At 57.0% G+C, this 23793-nt stretch overlaps 1 protein-coding gene and 1 long non-coding RNA gene across 2 annotated transcripts; both read left to right on the top strand.

Moving 5' to 3' along the window:
* The first annotated feature begins 14475 nt into the window (after window positions 1-14475).
* HAUS5 (HAUS augmin like complex subunit 5) lies at window positions 14476-22552 on the top strand. Its single transcript, XM_075071386.1, is given in 10 exon segments — window positions 14476-14642; window positions 15555-15682; window positions 15685-15712; window positions 16044-16119; window positions 16560-16641; window positions 20412-20575; window positions 20816-20951; window positions 21157-21289; window positions 21662-21708; window positions 21711-22552. Coding segments are annotated over 10 exon segments (1020 nt in total). The 3' UTR covers window positions 21770-22552.
* Window positions 16668-20356, top strand: LOC142047535 (uncharacterized). Its single transcript, XR_012656856.1, has 5 exons — window positions 16668-16759; window positions 17341-17468; window positions 17725-17803; window positions 18783-18863; window positions 19131-20356. It is a non-coding gene; the product is annotated as an uncharacterized LOC142047535 (long non-coding RNA).
* Window positions 22553-23793: the final 1241 nt, after the last annotated feature.

Here is a 23793-nt window from a genome sequence, read left to right as displayed (position 1 = left end):
ATGCTGGAAAGCAACAGCTCACGCACCCCCACGCCGCCCGCCGGGGAAGTGACGTGGGCCCCAGCGACAGGTGGGGGCGGGGAGCCCGGACGCCTAGGCTCTCTGCCCAGCTCCAGGTAGAGGGTGAGAGCTGGGGAGAGAACCCGGGCGTCCTGGCTCCCAGCCTTCCTCCAGCTATAGACCCCACTCCCCTCGGAACCCAGGCGTCCTGGCTCCCAGCCTTCCTCCAGCTATAGACCCCACTCCCCTCGGAACCCAGGCGTCCTGGCTCCCAGCCCCCTCCAGCTATAGACCCCACTCCCCTCGGAACCCAGGCGTCCTGGCTCCCAGGCCCTCCCTCCTCCAACCACTGGATCATGTCTCTCCCGGACCTGGGGCTGACACACCCAGGATTGGGGGTGGGGGAGAAGGGGGAAAGAGTCAGTCTCTGGTGGGGGAGAATCTGAGTCCCCATTCTTGAGGGGGGACAGGAGGCAGCCCCCTCACAAGAGCCTAGTGCTCCCAGCCCCGTGACACCCCCACCCCATCTGCTACCCAAGAGCAGCTCCTGACTCACTCTGTGTCGGGGGTGGTCCCATCTGACCAGTCAGAGCTCCCTGTGCTCCTCTTCTCGGGGGGCCTTACCCCCCGCCTGCCCTTCCGCTCTGTAGCTGCCCTGACCATGTGCCCCCTTTCCCTGCCCCCTCTCCACTTCTCATCCAATCCTTGGTCAGTTCTGCCCTTCCCCATCTCAGCCCAGCCGCCTCCTCCTCCTCCCAGAATGCCCCCCCAGCACCGTCCTAGCTCGCCTCCCCCCTGTGGATTTCATTTCCGCTTCCCTCGCCCCCACATTCAAACCGAGACTGAATTTGAGACATTCGCACCCGGATGACACCGACCCACTGGGCAATGAGACAGTGTGTCCTGGAAACGGGTGTGGGAGGGTAACGCGGGGGGAGTCAGGACTCCTGGGTCCTAGCCCTGACTCTGAACCAGGACTGGGAGGGAGAGTGGTTAGAGCGGGGCTGAGAGTCAGGGTTCCTGGGACAGGATTCCTCTACCAAACCCAGGGTTCGCGCAGGGACGGTCCGTCCCCCTCTGCTCCGGGAGACCCTCAGCGGGGTCTGGGAAGGATTGAGGGTTCCCCAGACCTTCCACTCCTCCTCGGGCTCGAGGCCTGTCATTGGCTGTTCACTGGAGAGGCTGTTTCCTCCTGATCATCAGGGTTCCGCGCTAGCAGGGGTTTCCCGGTGACGCAGAGCTACTGCTCGGGGATTCCGCTCCACGCACCAATGCCCTGGGACTGTCAGGCCCACAGGAGGGAGGGGACAGCCCAGACCATCCCCCCTGCCCCAGAGGAGATCCCTTTATCCCTCCACCCACTAGCCCCCACTCCCCTCCCAGAGGGTCCAGGCAGCCCTTAATCACCTAACCCGCCTGTTGCGTATATCACTGCACTCTAGGCACCAGCTGTCACTAACAACTGGTCCATAGCCAGTTCCTGTTACAGCAGCAGTATATAGAGACCATACAGCCCTGGGAACTCCTCCCATCCCACGTATTATAGCCCTGTTTCAGCTCTGATGGTCTTCACCGAGACCAGTCTAATACAGGTTTCCCCTCTCCCACTCACTGCAGACTAGTCTGTACGGCTGTAACTCAGGTGTCCGATATCCTGTTCTGTATAGGGACTGTTCCAATATAGAAGGCCCCTACACCCGTCTATGATAGCTGTGTCTCAGGCCCAGCAATACCGGTCCAATATAGAGCCCTTCCTGCACAATACACTCCAGTCTATGACAGCTATGTCCCAGGCACAGCTATATTGGTCCATACACAGCCCCTCTACACAATACAACTCAGTCAATGACAGCTGCAGCCCAGACACAGTAATACCGGTCTAATACAGCACACACACACACCGGCACAATGCAGCCCACTCCAGGATAGCTGCATTTCAGGCACAGAGATACTAGGCCAACACAGCTGGGTCTATAACAGCTGTATATCTCATAGGACAGCTAAGCAAATCTGTATACTGACTGGTCCCATATAGACACCCCTCCTTAAAGGTACAGCACCCTGCTTTTATTCAGCAGCTTATAAAGGGAGCAAAGAAGCAACGTGTCACTCCGAAAGCAGCCACACCCCTCTCTTAAAGGGCCAGTGCACCCCACTCACCTTTCTGAGAGCGCATGCCCCCCAGCCGCTGTTCCCCGCGAGCTCACTGCCCCAGTAAGACCAGCTGTCGTGTGTCCCGGCTTATAGGGGGCAAGCACTGCTCCGCCCCTTCAAGTGGAAACACCTGCTTTCTGAGGCCGGCTAGTGACATTTTCCCCACCCCCTCAGCAGGGCGGGGCTAAAACAAAATCGCTTTCTGATTGTCCCCAGGTCACTGAGAGCCCGGACGCCTGAGTTCGGGGGGCGGGGGGCGCTAGTGGTTCTCTCCCCAGGTCTGGGTGGGGAGTAGGGTCTAGTGCTTAGAGCATAGTGGCTGGGACTCAGGACTCCTGGGTTCTCTTCCTGGCTCTGGTGGGATTCAATGGTTACAGCAGGAGGGGGCTAGGAGCTAGGGCTGCTGGGTTCTATGCCCAGTTCTGGGAGGGGAGTGGGGTCTAGTGGTTAGAAGGAGGAGGGGCTGGGAGCCAGGACTCCTAGGTTCTCTCTCCAGCTCTGGGAGGAGGGGTTCCCCAGGCATGACATCAGAGTTCCCAATGACCACGTTTGCAGAAGTGACACCGGACGGGCGCCCTGCTCTGGGGGCTCAATATGTCACAGCGGGGGCGGGAGATTCCCCCCAGCCCTGGGGTGTTCCCCAATCCACAGTCCAGCGCCCAGGCGCTGCTGCTTGGCTGCCTTTCCGGGGGCGGGGGGCCTTTAAATACACGACACCCACTTGTAACCACAGGTTCCTTATGAAGCTACCGGCCTGGACAGCCAATCAGAGACCGCCTCCAGGTGCGACGCAGCTGGTTCCCATGGCAACTAGTGAGGCGTAAGAGAAGAGCCAGAAAAAGCAATTTAAAGGGGAGGGAGATGGGAATGAGCCTGGGGCCTCTCCCCTCTAGGGGGCGCTGGCTCCCTTCCAGCCCCAGGGCAGGGGGCTGGCTGGCTGGGGGGTGTGGAATGGGGCACGGGCCCTTCTCCTCTAGGGGGTGCCAGCTCTTCCCTGTATCTTGAGCTGTCTTGGCTTTTGAGGAGGGGAGTCTTTCATTCCTGTCCCTAAATCCTTCATTTGCCCCATTGCTCGTGCCACTACTTTCTCTAACCACTAGACTCCACTCCCCTCATGATCCGGGGTTAGAACCCAGGGGAGTAAGAATAGAGATAGTTAAGAGACTCCTTATGTGAGCATTTCCCTCTCCATCTGTCTGCTCTAATTAACAGGCTATTTCTATGGGACACTATTATCTATCTATCCCCATACACCCTATCTAGCCACCCCAAGGTCCCAGGTTTGCAGAGCAGCACCACCCTGTGGTGGCAGGTGGAAATGCTCCTCGCAGCGGCAATGAAGCTGTTGCCCGTAGGGTGAGGGCGGGCAGGGGAATCAGTGGGGCAGAGTCGTGGATGGGGCAGGGTCCCCAGGTACTGAGTCATCAGTGGTGACTCACCACATCACTGGTGAATCTGCGACAAAGCATCGGGGTATTTACCCCACTCCACGCACCTCTCCCGGCCCCAGGCAGGAGCTCTGTATCTGTCTGTCCACTGCCTCCAACTCCGGGAGGGAAGGGGGAGCTAGTGGGCGAGGGCCACGAGGGGGGAGCCAGGATTCTCGGGTTCTATCCCCAGCCATAGCAGCAGGGGGGTCTGGTGGGTTAGAGCAGGGAGAGAAGCCGGGAGCAGATCGCCTGGGTTCTGTTAACAACTGTGCTACTAGAGACAGACTGCAGTGCTGCGAGCTCACAGACCTAGAGCGGCTCCACCCTGGCCCGCGGGGCTTTTATAGCAGCGATAATTTTAGTCCCCAACACACAAGGGGAAGTGAAGAGTCATTAGTTGTAGGAGCATAAACAGGGCACCTGTGTGACTCAGAGCAGGTCACCCTGCCTAGGGAAGACGCCCACTCGATAGATGGCTAGATAGTGAGGGATGTGTGGGGAGAGATAGTGGGCAGTGGGTGCTGATGGAGAGATGGGCAGTGCGTGTGGATGGGGAGGGATAGATGGGTAGTGGGGTTTGATGGGTATGGATAGATATGCGATGGGGGTGGATGCAGATGGAGAGCTGGGTGGTGGGGGTGGATGGGGATGGATAATGGGGGTGTGGATGGGGATGGATAGTGGGGATGGATAGTGGGGAGTGGATGTGGATGGAGAGGTAGGTGGTGGGGGTGAATGGGATGGATAAAGGAGGGTGGATTGGGATGGATAGATAAGCACTGGGGAAGGGTGGGGAGGGACAAACAGGCAGTGGATGGGGATAGATAATGGGGTGGTGGGAAGGATAGATAGCAGTGTGGGGGTGGATGGGAAGATAATGGGGTGGGATGGAAGAGGATATATAGGCAATGGGGAGTGGAATGGGGGACGGAGTAATGGGGGTGAGTGGAGAGGGATAGATAGGCATAGTGGGGGTGGATGGGTATGGATAATGGGGGTGGATGGGGATGATATATGTGGGGTGGTGGGGATGGATAGATAGTAGTGGGGGTGGATGGGGACAGATAATGGGGGTGATGGGAGGGATAGATAGGCAGGAGGGGTGGATGGGGACAGATAATGGGGGTGGATGGGGAGAGGATAGATAGCAGTGGGTGTGGATGGGGACAGATAGGGGTGGATGTGGGAGGCATAGATAGGCAGTGGGGTGGATGGGGACGGATAATGGGGTGGATGGGAGGGATAGACAGGCAGTGGGGGTGGGATGGCATGGATAATGGGGGTGGTGGTGGGGAGGGATAATGGGGGAGGGTGGGAAGGGATAATAGGCAGTGGATGGGGATGGATAATGGGGGTGGGTGGGGAGGGATAGATATGTGTAGGGTGACCAGATGTCCTGATAAAATGAAGATTATCCCGATATTGAACCCTTTGTCCCACATCCCGATCAGTGTACGATAATCAGGTAAGGAGGCAGCGGGAGGAAGGTGCCAACTCCATGGCCCTTTTCTATTCTCTGCTATGTGGAAGGCCACGCCTTTGTTCTTACTGTGGAAAATCAAAGCAGCAAGATGGAGTTTGGAGTCACACGTCTATGCATGACTCAGTTTGCAGGCGGCAGCCATTGCTCACAAGCTACCTCCAACGTTCCCCACGAAGACTTCTCAGTTGTGGATTGGAGTCTCCCAAGGTCCATTGTAAGTTAAGAGTCTGGAGTCTTCCAAGGGCCATTGTCAGTTACGTGTTTCTTGACTGGACACTTAATCTACAAATTCCTTTCTCAAGAAGCTGACCAAATGCTTCACTAATGCTACTTAGGATCAAACACATTGAGCTACCACTACAGAGCCAATATTCATAATTTCAGCTACAACAATGAAAGAGCATAATCATAATCAGCAAATTATAACCTTTTTGTGGACACCTCACTTGATCTCCTTTGTACAAGATTTTGGGCCACTACAGGACCTTGGTTGCAACAATGATCTATACGGTTACAGTTCAAGTCAATAACGTCACACCCCTCTAGCAGGCACTGGCTCTAATCTAGGGCAAGAGTTTGGCTGGCACAGTGGGTGGGGAATGGGACATGGGGCCTTTCCCCTCTAGCCAGCTCCAGCTCCCATCTAACCCCAGGGTGAGGGACTGGCTGGCTCAGGGGGCCAGGGAATGGGGCACGGGGCCTTCCCCTCAATGGGGTGCTGCTTCTGACCCATCTCCAATGGCCTTTTCAGCCCCCTGCCTGAAGGTCCTGGTGGACGCAGACAGCCCAGGCCTGATCAGGGAGGGTGACTTGTTCACACTGAGATGCGTGGGAACAGCAGGTCGCTGGACCAGTTCTACTTCTGGGTTCACAACTACAAGGACCTGCCCGGGCACCCCTGTCCAGATTGAACAGGGGGTAACCTTGTGTCACGGGGGCAATTACACCTGCATAGAGTGGGTCTCTGGCACCGGGCGCAGCTACCTGGCCATATCCCCCACGACCTATGTGGCCATCCTTGGTGAATAGCAAGCGCCAGTGCAGGGCCACAGCTCTGGGGGTGGGGCCAAGGAGCACAGATGGAAGGGGGCCTTCTCTCACCACATTCCAGTTGGGGGTGGGACCACAGCCATGGGTGTGGAGCAGGAGAGCACAGATTGGGGGTCCCTTCTGTCACTGACGTTCCAGTTGGGGGCAGGGCCACAGCCATGGGGGTGGAAACAAGTTCACAAATGGGAGCGGGCTAGAGCATTGTGGACGGAGCCATGGAGCCCCTCTGCCCCATGCCATGCTGTGCCTAAGCCCCCAACTGCCATCCTGCAGGGGCACCGTTAGCTAATATCTGGTTCTGCTTCCTCCACAAGCCCCTCCTCTCCCCATGGTGCATGTGGCCTCAGGCCCTTATTGCAGAATGGGAGAACACCTGTCCCTGATGTGCCGGCTGGACACCAGTGTCTATGGCAGAGGATGGTGAGCCTATGGTACAAGGATGGTGAGTAGCTGGGGTGGGCACAGCCAGAGCTGGCTTTCCTGCATGTCCGGGTGGCTGATGGGGAAGAGTATCAGTGTGAGGTGCACAGCACCCCAGGGAAATTCACCTCCCTGCCACTCACCATCACTGTTGTGTGTAAGTACTGGGTGCATTTGACTCCACGTTATACATTACATAGCCAGGGAATGGCTTAGAGCCCCCCATGCACCATGGTTGAACCCCTACCCGATGCCACCCCAGCACCATCCTTCTCCAAGACCAACCTCAATTAAAGAAGCTCCCAGCTCATGCTCCAGCTGGGTCCACTTTGTTGACCAGGCTCCAGTATCCCTGTCCAGCGCACAGAGCCATCAAGTGGCCAAATGACATTGCAAGTCAACCTGACATCAGGCCAAAAAACACCTGTTCAAATAATGTAGATTTGGCTGAAATTTAATATTTTTTAATCATTATGAAAAAATGTCTGGTTTGCTCCCCTCAAAATTAGCTCTTTGCCAGACTTTTCATTAAAATTTTCATCTCAGCTTTTATCTACAGTGTTTCTGAAGGAGCAACTCATGGGTGGCGGGTGAACAAGCGATTGGGGGAGGCTAGCCCCTTGCCCCTACTTCTCTGCCTGAGGCCCCACTCCCCTTCCCCACCACAGTCCAGAGCCCTGGTGTGTGTGTGTGTGTGTGTCCCAGGTGGCGTGGCATGGCCCCAGCCTCAGCACCCCCAGACCTGGCCCAGGTCTCGCAAGCAGCAGTCCCAGCCTGTCTGCCCCAGCCTCTCAGCCACAGAAGAGTGGGAAGGGAACTGGAAGCAGGTAGGAGATTGCCTGGGGATGGAGTGTGGTTGGACCATGCCTGGCTGGGGAGACACAGCCTTTCCCAACCCATGATACCTGCTGCCCATGGGGCAATTGTTGAAAATTATAATCAGTTAAAATTAAAGTTAAATAATCTTTTAAACAGAAAATGGTGTGGGTGTGCGGGAGGGTAAACAAAATTGTTTAGGTTTTTCGGAAACAGACAATTATGATGGCTGAACAGAACCATATTTGATCAAAATGCAGATGAAACAATGGATGAAAATTTGGAGGAAATGTCCGCTCACAGTCAGATTCAAAAGGGTAGGTTCAAAGTTTAGCAAAAGTTTCAAATGCCAAATTCCCAAAACTTTTTTGGGGAAAAAAGGGAAAACGGCTCCATTTTGTACCCAGCGAAACAGAAACACACACATTTTTGTGATCATTCACGTTTTTTCTTCCATTGGCCTGTGCACCTGCCAGCACAAGGGGGCTCTAGTTTCACTTGGGGGAGGGTGTGTCTCTCACTCTGAGTCTGTGATCTCAGCAGCGACAGGAACTGTCTCTTTCTCTGTGTCTGGGCAGTGCTCAGCACAATGGGGCCCTGATCTCAGCAGAGGCTTCTAGATGCTATTGTAATAAGAGGAGATTGGAGTTTTTATGAACCTGAAAGAAACTCCAATGTCCAATAAACACTTGGGAGGAAAATTCTCCTGGTTAAAAACCCAGCTTCCTTCCTGCCCCCTCCACTGAGACTTGCCTTCACTATCCCTAGGACTATGCTGCCCCCTCCATCACCTCCTATCTTCCCATCTTCCCTGTGCCTGCCCCACTGCACCCTGCATGACACTGGAGCTAATGACCCTATTCTCCATCCCTCCCCCTACCACAGACCCCAATGACTGGTACCAGCTGAGCCCTGGCCCCATGGCAGGCTTCGGAGCAGGAGTCCTGCCGCTCTTCCTCCTGAGCAACCTCGGGGTTTATTGTCTGGCCAGGAGAATCCTACAGTGGAAAGAACTAGGGGGAGGGAGAGTCTGCAAGGTAAGGGACCCCCCTGGGTGGGAACTGAGGGAGGGGCAGAAAAGGGGGGGCTCTGGCTGCATCATGGAAAACCTAGAGTGTGAAGAAAATCAACCCACTGCTCTGTGTGTGTGTGCGTGTGTGTGTCCCTCCACTCCCTGCTGGAGGGGCTGAGCCCTGTACTGTGTGTGTGTGTGTCACTGCCGCCCCCTGCTGGAGGGGCTGAGCCCTGCACTGTGTGTGTGAGGGTTGGCGGAAGCAGCTTGCTTTGTGGCGAGAGGGCGGGGGTTGCCAGAAGGGGGAAACAATTGGTTTGGGGGGAAATGTTTAAAGAAGTAAAATAAACAGTGAAAGGGGATAATTGTGTCTCCTTCCCCAGGGGACAGCAGAGAGGACCCCAGTGCCCCACAGAGAGACTCGCTCTATGAGGTCAGTTGGGGGAATCTGTTAACCCCTGGGTCCCCACTGCCCCCACATACTGCCTGGAGTTGAGTATGCAGCTGCAGCCTGTGCCCTCCCCCCCAGCAGGGTGAAGCTCTGCCCCCAGCTGGATGGAATCAGCACTCCCTGAGTATGCATCATAGATCCCATCCAGATAATGGCTCAGGGGAGATTTTCCTTCACATCCAATAGCCAGATCCTGCGCTGGCACAGGAGGCTGGGAGATCTCTCCCCAAATACAGTTGGGGATGCTCGTCATTAGTGCATTAGGTAATTGCAATTCACAGCTATGCAGGGCAGTAAAGATGAGCATGAAACCCAGGAGTTCGGGCTCCCAGACCCGCCCCCCTGCTCTAACCACTAGACCCCACTCTCCTCCCAGAGTTGGGGATAGAATACAAGAGTCTGGATCCCAGCCCTCCCCCTTAACCATTAGACCCCACTCTCCTCCCAGAGCCAGGGAGAGGACCCAGGTGTCCTGGATCCCACTCCCCCTCCCCACTCCCATTACTGTAAGTACAGGCAGACATCAAACATAGGTCTCCTGCTGGGGGAGTGTCCCCTCTTTCACACAATCTCTCTCTCTTCCTGTGTCTCCAGCAGGAAATCCCATGAGCCAGGGAGATTCCCTACCCCTTGGACAACACGGCAACTATTGTAACAGCCTCATGGACTATTGTAACTGAGCACAGCTGAGATCCCTGCTGTCCACAGTCCCCTCCGTGCTGCCACAACCTGGATCTCGATAAGAGTCCACTGCTCATGCCCCAGGCAGCATTCACCCTCCTCCATTAGCTGGGGAAACCCATGAGAACCCAGGCGTCCTGACTCCCATCCCTTCTTCCACTCCGCAGCAGAGCCAAGCCCCAGGGCAGGCCCCACTTGTGCCACGGGAACTGGGCATTTCTGGGGCAGTTTAACTGTAGTTTTGATTTTCCAGGCTGTGTTGGCTTTCGGGAGGCAGGTCAGCCTAGGAGATAGAGAACAGAACTGGGAGGGAAGCGAGCTGGAGGTTTGCTTGCCCATGGGCAACTCACAGCCCTGCTCCATGCCTCAGTTTCCCTGTCTGTGCAAGAGGGGTAATGGTCCTGCCCTCCTGTATAGAGGGGTAATGATCCTGACCTCCTGTGTGTAGCACTTGGAGATCTCTGGCTGGAAAGCGCCAGACACGGGCAGGGTGTCGTTACCAACCCCACTGCTTTCTTTCAGTTCCAGCCCCTTTCTCAGCTTTAACACAGTTTTTGTCAGGGAATTGCCTTCATTTTGTTTCTTGTTATTGAATAATAAAATGGTTTTATAAAACCATCAGCTTGGGTGACTGCTGCTGGACTGGGGGGTTTGCCGAGGGCACGGGGCTCCAAGGCTTGAAAGCAAAAGGAAAAATGACGCAGCAAGCAACCTTTCAAAGGGTTTTTTTAGCAGATTGCGCAACCGGGAGCCAATCACACTCTCCTGCCAGGATCCATTTTTGACCAGATGTTCCAGCTGAAAACCGGACGCCTGCAACTCTACCTATAAGTTGGTCTACTAATGCGTCAACTTATGATCAAAGATGTCAGTTTGTTGCCATGGCTCTCTTGTGGTAAGACGTCTGCCGATGGCCTCATCCAAACATATCCTGAAGCTGGTGTCAGCTTACGTTCCTAGTGTCATTGTGGACATAGCTCCCCCTTAAACACTCTGTTCTCAGGCCTCTAAAACTTAGGGGTCACTGTTGGGCCATTTATCTGTGACAAAGTTCATAGGCCTCAAGCCTTATGCTAACTGATGCAGCCAGCAATTTACAAGAGACAGGCCTGTAGCTTGCTTGCTTTACTGTCCCATAGGATAAATGCTAAAGCTAGCTCTTATGGGCTACACAATGCTGCCATAGGGCACCATGTGACCATGAGCAAGCCATTGCAGCACTCCATGCCTCAGTTTCCCCATCTATACAATGAGGATAAAAATCTTACTTTTCTCTTTTTAGACTGCAAATGCTTTGGGGCAGTCTCTCGCTGTGTCTGAGCAGCACCTGGAACAACGGTACCCTGATCCCAGCTGGGGCAGGGATGGTCTCTCGCTGTGTCTGAGCAGCACCTGGAACAACGGTACCCTGATCCCAGCTGGGGCAGGGATGGTCTCTCGCTGTGTCTGAGCAGCACCTGGAACAACGGTACCCTGATCCCAGCTGGGACAGTGACTGTCTGTCATTATGTCTGGGCCGTGCCTGGTACAGTGGGGCCCTGATCCCAGCTGGGCCTTTAGATGTGACTGTAACACATGTGGTAAATTGTAACAATGACCTCACAGTGTTTAGCTTTATTCAGCATCGCAGCTTCTTGCCTCGCTAGGAAGGACTCAGAACCTCCTAGCCCAGCGACTTACAGTATGTTCATTGATCTGCCCATCTTAACACCAGAAGGGACCATTGTGCCCACGCAGTCTGCCCAGCCTGGAGACCTCCCCCCAGGGATCCCGGACTCCAGCCTAGATCTGATGGTCAAGCTACAGCACTGTTTTTACGGATGTCTGATCTCCATAGAAAGACTCAGAGGGCTGGAGACTCTGTCCTGTCCCTGGGGCAGTGATTCCCAGGGTCAGTTCCCTTCCTGGGGAAAATCTGCCCTTTATTCCCAGTCTTGATTTGTCTGGCTTCATCCCCCAGCCATCAGCTCTCGCTCTTTCCCTGTCTGTTGGGTTGATGAGTCCTCTGCTCCCCGAAAGCTCCTCCCCAGGGAGGTACTCACAGACCGGGATCTAATCTGCTTGTCTCTGTCTCTGGGAGAAACTCACTAGATCGAGCTCCTTCAGTCCTTGGCTCTCAGGCAGGTCTTCCAGCCTTCAGATAGTTCCTATTGCTCTTCTCTGACCCCTCCCTGATTTCCTGAAGTCCTGAAGCCACAAAGACTGTGGCGAAAGCCGGCCTCCTGGGTTCTTTATCCAGCTCTGGGAGAGGAGCGGGTGTGACACTTTGTACCTCAGGGGAACATCCAGCATCCCCATGTTTACCCTTGTAAAATGACTGTGTGGTATCCAGTGCAAAGTTTGTCATGTCAGGTGTCTTTGGAAGGCTCATGTTGCACTGAGCATTGTTATTACAGTAATGTTATAGTAAAGTTACAGGTTGTGTCCTCATGACTTAAAATAAGCCCAGGAAAAAACTCCCCAAGAGCAGAGGGGCAGTTCACACCTCATCAGGGCAGGTATGGGACAAACCCAGCCCAGCCTCACAGGAACAAAGGACACTGGCCTAGGCAGCAACAAAAGGAGCTGATGGGCTCTCGAGTGAGTCACCCACTTCACTTTGGCCACTTTGGGACTGCGATGAGGTAATGCTCACCTGACTCTGAAGGGGGCGGGGGCAAAGCCAAGAGGGAAGAAAGAACATGATAAAAGGAAGGGAGCTTTGCCAGGCTCTTCCTCTCTTCCACCTACATCTACAGACACTACACCAAGCGACTGAAGCGCTGATCAAAGGGGACAGCCTGGCTGAAGGGCAACCAGCCAGCCTGTGGTGAGAAGCATCTATGTTTGTAAGGGCACTGAAAGTGTTAAGATCAGCTTAGAATGCATTTTGCTTTCATTTCATTTGACCAAATCTGACTTATGATGTTTTGACTTATAATCACTTAAAATCTATTCTTATAGTTAATACATCTGTTTTTTTCTCTACCTGAAGCAGTGCATTCGGTTTGAAGTGTGTCAGAGACTCCCCTTGGGATAACAAGCCTGGTACATATCAATTTCTTAGTTAAACTGACGAACTTCATATAAGTTTGCAGTGTCCAGCGGGCATAACTGGACACTGCAAGATGGAGGTTCCTAGGGTTGTGTCTGGGACTGTAGATATTGGCTAGTGTCATTCGGTTGCACAAGCCAAGGAGCAGCTGACATGCCAGAGGCTGTGCATGAACAGCCCAGAGTGGGGTTCTTACAGCAGAGCTGTGTAAGGCTGGCTCCCAGAGTCAAGGATTGGAGTGACTTAGCAGATCACCAGTCCAGATAACCAGAGGGGAATGTCACAGTGGGGTCTGCAGGTTAGAGCAGGGAACTGGAAACCAGGACTCCTGGGTTCTCTCCCTCACTCTGGGAGGGGAGTTGGGTCTTGTGGTTAGAGCAGGGGGACTGGCACTGAGGAGTTTTTTGTTCTATCTCTGGCTTTGGGATGAGTGAGGGTCCAATGGGTTAGAGTGGGGGAACAGGGAGTCAGGACTCCTGGGTTCTATGCCTGGCTTGGAGAAGGGTGTGGGATCTAATGGTTGGATCAAAGGAGGGGGGGAAGGGGCTTTTCCCTGATAGGTGGCTGGGTGGAATGAGCTGTGAGCATCTCAGACCTGTTCCTAGCAAACGTGTCTGAAGCACAAAATTGACACCAGGGCTGGCTGAACAGGCCATGGGGACAGAGGGGGCTATCATATACAGTCCCCAGCTAAAACCTGTACAACGCATCATCAGGGATCTACAACCCATCCTGGACAATGATCCCACGCTTTCATAGGCCTTGGGTGGCAGGCCAGTCCTCGCCCACAGACAACCTGCCAACCTGAAACATATTCTCACCAGTAACTGCACACGGCACCATAGTAACTCTAGCTCAGGAACCAATCCATGCAACAAACCTTGCTGCCAACTCTGCCCACATATCTACAACAGCGACACCATCACAGGACCTAACCAGATCAGCCACACCATCACTGGTTCATTCACCTGCACGTCCACCAATGTAATATATGCCATCATATGCCAGCAATGCCCCTCTGCTATGTACATCGGCCAAACTGGACAGTCTCTACGGAAAAGGATAAATGGACACAAATCAGATACTTGGAAAGCAAATAAGTACAAAAACCTGTAGGAGAGCACTTCAATCTCCCGGTCAACTAATAGCAGACCTTAAGATGCATCCTGCAGCAAAAAAACTGCAGGACCAGACTTTAAGAGAAACTGCTGAGCTTCAGTTCATCTGCAAATTTGACACCCTCAGCTCAAGATTAAACAAAGATGTGAATGGCTAGCCAACTACAAAACCAGTTTTCCTCCCTTGGTTTTCACACCTCAAACTGCTAGAACAGGCCCTCATCCTCCCTGATTGAAACTAAACCTATATCTCTGCTTGCTTTGCATATATATACCTGCCCCTGGAAATTTCCACTACATGCATCTGACGAAGTGGGTATTCACCCACGAAAGCTCATGCTCCAAAATGTCTGTTAGTCTATAAGGTGCCACAGGATTCTTTGCTGCTTTTACAGATCCAGACTAACATGGCTACCCCTCTGATACTAGAGGGGAGGTGGGCATTAGCAGGGAGGCCGTGAGCATGGGGGCACAACAGTGGTTCTCAAACGTTTGTATTGGCGACCCCTTTTACACAGCAAGCCTTTGAGTGCAACCCCCCTTAGACATTAAAATCACCTTTTTTATGTTTAACACTATTATAAAGGCTAGCGGTGAAGCAGGGTTAGGGACGGAGGCTGACAGCTTGTGACACCCTCATGTAATTACCTCACGACCCCAGTTTGAGAACCCCTGGGCTACAGACTGGCTCAGCAAAGACCCCAGGGGGAATTCTGTCTCCAGGGCACATGAGCTGTGCCTTACCTTTGTCTCCAGGTGGCACTATTACAAATTGCCTAGGGGACCATCATGGGGCCTACGGTGTGACCCACGTGAATGGGGGAAAATGCAAATTGCAGCTCCCAGCAGGCACCGCCCCCCGAACTCCGCCCCCACAGAACTACGGCCCCCGCCCCCGGACTACAGCTCCCGGCAGGCTCCGCAGCTCCCGTGGGGCTGGAGCTCTAGGTGGCCCAAGAGATGGGGCTGCCCCCCCGACGGGGCCTTCCGCCGGTGAGAGCCCCGGGCCCCCCAGCATGGGATCCCCCCGGCTCCTGTTCCCGGGGTTCCCGTTTCCCTCCTTGTGCTCCCCGGGCTCCTGCGGCTCCCTCCCCGGGCCACCCTCCCCTTGCCCCCTCGGGGTCCCCGCTCTCCTCGCTCCCTGCGCCCCGATCCTCCTCCCTCCTCGGACCCCCCCTTGCCCCCTCTGCTCCTTAGTACCTCCCTGCCCCTCCCCCCTGCCTATCATACCCCCACCTGGGACCCCTCTTCCACGTGGGTTCCCTGCCAGCCCCCCGCCCCATGGCCCCCACCTGTCCCCACTCATTATGTCTCAGCTGGGGGGCCAGAGCCGCCGCCTCCCCTCCGCTCTCCCCCAGAAAAGGGCCTGCTAGCACCCGGAGATGTTACCCCCCAGCCCTGTGGGGTTACCTGGATGAGCCAGGCCTGGTGGGGGGAGGGAAGGAAAAGGGGCAGGGACGTGGTGGAGATATACGGCCCTGTACCGAGGGCCTCCCATGCTCCTTGTACCCCAACCCACCACTTTGGGGGTAGGGGGCACAAAGTCCACCCCAGTCCTCCCATCTGTTCTCCCCCAACACACAGTGGGTTTGTGCCCCTGCAACCCAGCTCCATTTTCCCCCATTTCTTCATGGGGGCAGAATTGTTTCTCCGCCCTGCCCTCTTTGGGGGCAGCATCTCCCCACATGGTCTCTTCCCCAGCCCCAAGGTTCCTGTGGCCCATGGGGCTGCTGATTTTTTCCCCCCATGCTCCCTCCCCAGACAGTCACCTGTGCGGTTCACACCCATCACCTCAGGATTCCTGGGTTCTGTCTCCTACTCTGGGAGGGGAGTGGGGCCTAGTGGTTATCATCTGGGGCTCAGGGTGCGGTTTTCCTGACGCTCTTTCCCCTTCACACCCCACAGAGGTCTCCCTGGAGCGGCCCAAGAGTGGATCCACGACGCCCAGCGCTGCTCCCTGCTGCTTAAGGCCTATGCGGCCCGCACAGCCAAGGAGCACAAGCAGCTGCAGGGCAACGTAACACAGCTGGGAGGCGGCTGGAGCAGCTGCAGGACATCAGCAGGTGTGTGGTGGAGTGGGTCTGTCCTTAGCATGGGGTCCCCACTGTCCTGGTCACATCCCCCAGAATCCTTTGCTCCTGAAGCACTACCCAGTGGACATCTGTGCTGAGTAGTAACTCCCCGAATCCTTTGCTCCTTGGAAGGGGGTCCCATGACGAGTGGCATTAGAGATAGGGAACTGCCCATCCTGAGTAGCATGTCTCAGGATCCTTTGCTCCATGGCAGGGTCCCACTGGGGATGGGGGATGGGTTGAGGTGAGGGTGGGGGGATGTCCTGAACTTTGCTCCCCCTCTCCCCCATCCCATTTTCACGGCCTTCTCTGGCCTTTGCAGAAAGGCCAAGGTAGAGCTGATGATAGGAGGGAAGGTGCCTGACCTCGGATTTGCTGGCGTGGAGCCGGAAGTACTGGTGAGTGGGGCAGAAAGGAATTTGGGAATCCTGCTCCCTTGTGCTAGTTGGGGATGGTGATCTGAGATGCCAGTCCTGGGATCTTGTGGGGGATCTGGAGATCCCAAGGCAGGATCTAGTGACAAGCAGTACCTGGTGATCTGAGCCCTATGAATGCCAGCATGGTCTCTGATGATCTCACTGTGGGATCTGGTGATGGGGTTTGGTTGGGGAGGAGGAGGGAATCAGACTGAACCTGGTGCTGGGACCTGGAGGGAGTCTGTCAGGCCATTGGCAATAAGGTCTTGGGATCCTGAGGGATCTCACTGAGCCTGGTACCTGGATCCCAGTAGATCCTGGTGATTCCACCCATGATTCCTGGTGATCTGCAGCTTTCTTGAGAGCCGTTGTCTCCTCCCCACACCGGTAACCTATCACCGTGTCTGTCCATCTCTCCACAGCCTGACATGCGGACAGCCTGCCAGCTGCGCTTCCACTTCCTGAAGTCGCTCTTCGAGCACAGCATGTCTGGGGCCTTCCCATAAGATTCTGCCCCCCCACCCCACTCTGTTTTTTACCTGCCCCACGTGTTTCCCTCATCAGCGGGACAAGCAAGGAGCTACTGGATGCATCCTACCAGCACTGGCTGAGCATGGTGGAGGTAGAACGAGGAAGGGGCAATGGGGTAGGGACCCTGGGGACGGCTCGCATGGTGCAGAGATGCAGCCACCTCTGAGCTGGGAACAGCTGCACATAACGCTGCACTAGGACAGCTCACCTGGTGCTAAGGTGCAGCTACTCTGGGAGGGGCAGCTGGGTGTCCCTTAGCACCATGCTGGGGCACTGGGGCAGCTCTGACTGCTAGGGGGGATCCCCCCTGCCCTGCTCCCTGCAGCACAGCTCCCCCAGTGCCGGGCTGGGGCATTGGGGCCAGCCTTGACTGCCCTGGGAGAGCCCTCTGCCCTGCTCCCTATAGCACAGCGCCCCCAGTGCTGGGCTGGGGCATTGGGGCAGCCCTGACTGCTAGGGGGGATCCTCCCCGGCCCTGCTCCCTGCAGCACAGTGCCCCCAATGCCAGGCTGGGGCATCGGAGCCAGCCCTGACTGCCCAGGGAGAGCCCCCTGCCCTGCTCCCTACAGCACGGCACCTCCTAGCACCGCACTGGGGTATTGGAGCCAGCCCTGATGGAGGGTACAGTGTCCCTGCCCTGCTGTGGCTCATCCCACCTCTTTGCCCACGCAGGACATCCTGGATTCCCACCCTCCCAACCACGTCCTGGCAGCCCTGGAGCACTTGGCTCTGGAGAACACCCTGCAGATGCAAGAGCTCACCAGCTGCATTGACATTCCCCATGACGTAGAGGCCCTTTAGTGGGTACCACTAAGGAGGTGGCAGTGTGGGTGCATGGTGCTGTACAGAGCTGTCGCCCCCCGCAGCAGTGGTGGCGCCCTGTACTGGGAGGGGCAGGGTCAGAACTTGGGAGAGAAGGTGCTATGGGGCTTTGGCCCCCTGGTGGTAGTAGCTTGTACTGCAGGGGGCAGAGTCAGGGCTCTGGGGGGCTGTCACCCCAGTGGTGCTGCAGTGACCCACGGCACCAGTGCTGGGGCTCGTACCTCTGCCCTGGAGGTTCTGCTACGAGAGCTCCCGCCTGGAAGACCTGGCGGGGCCACCAGCACCCCTGCCCTCGGTCTGGGGCCTCATGCAGGTGAGTGGGGACATGGGGAGGGGCAGGCAGGGCCGTGTCTGGGGGCTGGGCAGTCCCAGCAGCTAGGATATAGTGCGGGGGGCACAGCAGGGAGGGGAGGGGGCCCCATCTGGGGGAACTTCCCACCCCAGGGGCCTTCCTGCGCAGTCAGGGGCCCCTGGAGAGCTCTTCCTGCTGGGGAGACTTCCCAGTTCCATGGGGGCCCCTCCGCATGGTTGGTGACTGTCCTGAGTGCTCCCTGCTGGGAGACTTCCCTATCCCATGGGGTCCCCTGGTGCTGTTGGGTTCCTGTGGTGAGCACCCCCTTCTGGGGAGACATCCCCACCACCCAGGGTCCCTCCTGCACAGTCAGTGACCACCCACCCCTGGGAGAGTGTCCCCTGCTGGGACCCCTGGTGCTGTTGGTGCAACCCAACACCTACAGAGCGGGCCCCCTGCTGAACCGGCCTGTGACCTGTCCCGGAGCTGGAGCTACGGGATGGGCTGCACCGGGGCTAGTGGGAGCAGGAGGTGAGTGACCGCCACGCGGAGCTGCAGGCCTTGCAGAGCAAGCGGCAGCGCATCCTGGACTTCCGCCACCTGGTGGGGAGCGTGGGGGAGATGGAATCTGGGGGTCAGAGCAGGGCAACCACTGGAGATGGGACCTGCCTGGGGGGGTGGGGTAACAATAGGGCACACAGGAGGATGGGGGGGCTTGGCTGGGAGGGGACCCATAGGTGGGGGGTTCCTGGAGGGGGATCCACAGGGTATCTGGCTGGCCTAGGGGGAAGGAAGTAGAGGGGGTGCATGCTAGGGGGAATATAGGGGTGTGGGGATGATGGGGGAAGGAATGGAGTGGACAAGTTGGGGAAGAGTGGGGGTGCCTTCTGGGGGGAAGGGGAGGGATTGCAGGTGTGAATATGGGGGTTTCTTGCTGGCATAGGGGGAGCAGAGACAATGTCTTGAAGCAGCCCCAGGACTTCCGTCCCCCATATTCCAGCGCGAAAAGCAGCAGCACATCCAGGCACTGATCAAAGGCATCTCCTAGATCAAATCCCTGCTCTGCAAGGACCAGGTCGAGGTGAGACACATCCACCCCCGCACGTGCACACACTCTCTCTCTCGGGTGGCAGAGGAAGGGGGAGTCCAGGGCCAGGATACCAGGAGGTTGTGGGTCGGGACTGAGGGGCACTGGCAAGGCTGGGGGAGTGGGGTGCAGGGTTGGGATGGCAGAGATCTGCTGGTTGGGACTGAGTGGGGATGGCAGCAGGCTGTGGGGCAGGATCGAGGGGTACCAGCAGGGCTGGGGAAGTAGCATCAGCATGGTTTCCCCCACACTGTCTCTCAGGTCCAGGCCTTCGTGCAGAGGAAGCTGCTGGGCCCGGAGCAGGACGTGATGCTGGAGTCTCAGCGGCTGCATGGGGGGGTGGAGCGTGAGGTCCGGCAGCTGGGGGCCATCGCCCTCCCCTGCCTACTGTGCTGCAGCCTCCTGGGATGAGGCCTCCACTCCTTCGCTCTGTCTGATCTGTCCCGTCCCCCCCTGCGGGCCCTCTCCCCCACAGCCAACAGGGCTCTGGGGCCGACTGTCCTCTCTAGGGTGCCCCAGGGGCTGGATCCCCATATGGGGGAGCCCCCTGGCCTTAGGGGGCAGTACCTTGGATGAAGGGCTCTGCCCCCCCCCCCACTGGACTTGGGGTATGCAGGATTCCTGGCTCTTCTCCCCCCTCCCTCCACCTGTGCCCCATTGAAATGGGGCTCAGACCAACCCTGGGAAAAGCACCCTGAGATCGGCAGGTTGGAGGGGGTAGGTGCCTGCCCAGCAGGACTGATACTCTGCTCCTCTGCCCCATGCTGGGGGCGCTGGTTCTCTGCCAGGAGCATCAGTACTTGGGCAGTGGTATTAATGCTGCAGTAGTGGCATGGAGACAGGCAGGAGCATTGGTGCTGGGGAACAGGCCCATCCCGAGCTATTCTGGGGCCCTATGTAGGCCCCCCGGGGGGTGGGCAGGCCTCCACGTGGAGGCAGTGGGTGAAGAGCGAGCCCCAGGCCTCCATGGGCAGGGGAACATCCTGCAGCACGGCTGGGGCCGCGTCACTGCACTCCTGCCGCTGGTGACTGCACCCTGGCCCTGCTGCAGAGTTTGGGAGTGCGGGTGGGGCTGGGCAGGGGCCCTGGGGAAGAGCCAGAGCAGGGACTGGAGCAGCACGCAGGTGTGCAAATTTCCTGGTGCCCTACGCTGCTGCATATGGGTAAGGACGGCCCTACTGGGGAATACTCATGAAAACCCAGTGTTCTCTGGAATGGGCTTTAATACTCTGGTGGGAGCATGAATATTCCCTCCAGGGTAATAATGCTCTGAGAGCATTGGTACCCAACATCTGTGGTGGGAGGATTAATACTTTCTGGGCTGATAATGCTCTAGGAGCATGGGTAGCCTATAGCAGTGAGAGGAGCATTGATACTCTCTGGGGTATTAATACTCTGGGAACACTGGTACCTGCTGTCCCCAGGGTACCAATTTGTACTACCCTGGCAGGCGGCTGTGACGACGGGGTCCCACCAGTCCTTTCTGGGGAGCAGGGGAGGGGAGGTTGGCTGAGATGTCTGGTGAGATGGGGGGTGCCTGAGGGTGGGGGGTTCAGGGGCTGATCCTTGGCGTCCCTGACCCAGTCATCCCCCATCTCCAGGTCCCAGCCCATGAGCTCTCCATCCATAGGCTGGACTGGACGGCGCTCGCCCAGCACCGGGCCTTCCTCACTGTGTGCCAGGCTTCCGGCTTCCCTCTCTACAAGGTGAGACACTGCTCCACCAAGTGTGCGAGGCAGGGATCAGGGATGTCTCCCCACAGGGCGGGAGTGTGACCCTCTTCTGGGGGGAGTTGGGATGGGGGGTCCTGGAAGAGGGGGTGGGGCAGGAGCACCCTCCAGTTTATTCTGCATTAAACCTCCCTAGAGCCCCATGGGGGCTGAAGGGGGCGGGGCGCGGGCAGGCCCTGTCTCTCCTCACCCCATCTCTGTCTGTATCTGCCCCAGGCCCTGGAGCACCCCCTGCCCCACATGGCTGAGCTGAAGAAGGAGCTGCTGGCCCTGTGTGCCCAGCTGGGCTACAAGAACTGGGCACTGGCCAGCCTGCAACAGCACCAGGGCTCCCCGGGGACCAATGCGCAAGGTGAGATCCCTTCCATGGCTCCAGATGGACAGGGGGATGCCTCCCCAGGCTGAGGACCCTTCCCAGGGTTTGCAAGGGGCACCCTCCTGGCACACGAGCTGGCCTGAGGGTGGCAGGACCATGGCATCCGCTTATAACTCAGCACCCCACGCCCCACCCCTAAAGCCGTAACTCCTCCAGACCTCACCAACGTCTCTTCCCCCAGCCCTGGTGCAGGCCCTGCAGGACCACGACCGGGAGCAGGCCGGAGCCCTGGGGCTGCAGATCCAGCTGGTGACGGAGCAGTGCAGGCAACTCGTTGAGCGCTGGCCCGAGGTGCAGGCCGCTATCAACGCCTGGTGAGGAGGCCCCACCCACCTAGTTTATGGAACTTTTTGTTCTCCGGAGGGGGGAGGCCCTGCCCATCCTGCGCTGGGGGTCAGTTCTCCCCTGCCTGGAGTGGGGGCTGTGAGGAAGAAGGGGGCTTGCCCAAGTGGTGGGGGCACAGGAGGAACTTATCGGGGGGTGTTAGTGTCTGGGGTCAGAAGGAAGGGGATGGCCTTGTGCCTCTGGAGAATGGGCGTACCTAGGGAGGAGCTGGGGGCATGTGCCATGAGGGAGGATGTTTGGGGGGGAGGTTGTGCGAGGGTGGTAAGGGTGGATGTGGGGGTGTCTGTGCTGGGGGTGGGGAGAATGCGGAAGGAGCCATCTCTCCCCCTCCCTGTCTGCAGGTGGGAGCAGGTGGGGCAGTTTGTCCTGCCTGCGGAGCACCGTCTGGGCTGGAGCTCTGGACCCTGGCCCTCAGGACCCTCCTGCAGCAGCAGCACAGCTGGGCCTGATGGCCCCATCCTGCCTGGGAGGGGCTGGGGAGCCCCGCCCCCAAAGGGGTGCAGTTGTAGGTAGCCATACCCCTGTTAGGGAAAGAGTGTGGGTGGGACATGCCTATATGGGGTGGAGATTTGGGGGGCTTAGCCCAGTCCAGTCCAGCTGTCTCCTCTTGTGCAAAGTGGGGAGGGTCAGTGTTAAAGGGGGTGACCAGATGCTGGTCATGGGAGCGGAGGTGGGAGAGCGGGAGTCAGGTGGGGGGGGATCCCAGATGGGTTTTATGGCGTTCTGTAATTCACATTGTTCTGAATAAACTGACTCACATTCAGGCCCATGGCAGGGACTGGGACATGGGGCCTTTCCCCTCTGGGATGCGCCAGCTCTGATCTCCCCCAGGGCAGGGACTGGCTGGCTCAGGTGGGCAGGGAATGGGGCACGGGACCTTTCCCCTCTGGGCCCCAGCTCTGATTGGGCCCCAGGGCAGGGACTGGCTGGCTCAGGTGCGTGGGGAATGGTCCCCTGCTAGGAGGCACCAGCTCTGTCTGGCTGCTCCAGGCTGACTGGGCCTGTGGTTCTGCCTGGACCATCCTGATGTCCTTTGTGCCCTGCCCAAGGGGCTAGTAAACACGGCCTTGTCCCGAGTGCCTGAGCCCAAGGCTTTATTCCTGTGCTGAGGTAGCAACAGCCTCTTAAATGTTTTATGAAACAATGCTAGAGTAGAAGTAATAAGAGTAGCCACCATCTGGGTAAAGCCCCACCAGAAAAAGCAAAGACAAACTGACAAACTAGGGGAGGGATAGCTCAGTGGTGTGAGTTCAGTCCTTGAGGGGGCCATTTAGGGAACTGGGGTAAAAATCTTTCTGGGGATTGGTCCTGCTTTGAGCAGGGGGTTGGACTAGATGACCTCCTGAGGTCCCTTCCAACCCTGATAGTCTATGACAGAAAACACAGCTCAAGGTTACAAACAAAAGACACGTTTTTTTCCTTTTTTTTTTTTTTTTAACAATGCATGGAGTGGATGGAGCAAGCTCCTATTCCATCTCCCTGTTCCAAAAATCCATTTAATACTTAAAAAAATTATTAACTTTAATATTTACAGAAGGGAAGATACTGCACAGCTGGGGTCAGGCTTGGGTTATGGGGGATTACAAGTATCAGTTATAAGGTATATACATATCACACAACCAGCGTAGATCCCTATTGGGGTGCAGAAGTTTTTTAAGCATCAGGAGATCTTAGCCTTCAGACCAAAAAGAAATACCTTTGTTTTGCAACACTGCACTACCCTTCCCTCTTGTTCCCATTGCTTTTCACCAGGAGCTGCTTTGATAACTTCGTAGCTAAGTGGCAATCACTGCCCCGACGTGACTCTAATGCAGTCCCTCAAAGCACGGACTCGCCACACTGGATTCTGCTCACGCAGAGAATTCCCTCCACCCGCCCAGTTGCTTCGGTTCAGCTGGCTGGTCTCTGTTGCAGCCAGACACTGTTGATCTGCATTACCCCGCCCATTGACATGTGTGTCAACTACTCTCCCTGCAGCAGAGGCAGTGTGCCACACTCTGCCGGAGCACGGCTGCCCCTCTTCGCCCTGGCCCCACTCTGAGAACCAGCCCGTCGGGGCGCGTCCCTCCCCACTGAGCCAGGCACCGCACCGTCCTTGCCCTGAGCTCCCCACAGCTGCTGCACTCAGCGCAGGGAGCCAGGCAGTGTGAGCCGGCCTGTGTATCAAGGGGCAGGGAGCGTGCAGGAACGATGGAATTTCCAGTCCCTAAAAGTGGGGGGCCACCAGTGCCGGAATGTGGCCGCCTCTGAGCCCCCTCCCTTACGCTTCACCTGCAGGCCCCACCCTTGCTCCACCCATTCCCCTTCATCCCTGTCCCTGCATCACCCCTTCCCCAATGCCTTGCCTTCCCACCACCTTTCCCTCCTAGTCCGTCCTCATGCCTTCCCCCCGCCCCCCGAATCCCTGCTCCACGTTGCCCCTCCCCTCTAGGCCACCCCCACTCCTCCAAGGCCCCGCCCTCACACCGCCCCT

Source organism: Chelonoidis abingdonii, chromosome 11 (genome assembly GCF_003597395.2).
Source record: "Chelonoidis abingdonii isolate Lonesome George chromosome 11, CheloAbing_2.0, whole genome shotgun sequence".
Taxonomy (NCBI): domain Eukaryota; kingdom Metazoa; phylum Chordata; order Testudines; family Testudinidae; genus Chelonoidis; species Chelonoidis abingdonii.
Note: the sequence above shows the minus strand (reverse complement) of the source record. Positions and strands in the feature narration are given on the sequence as shown.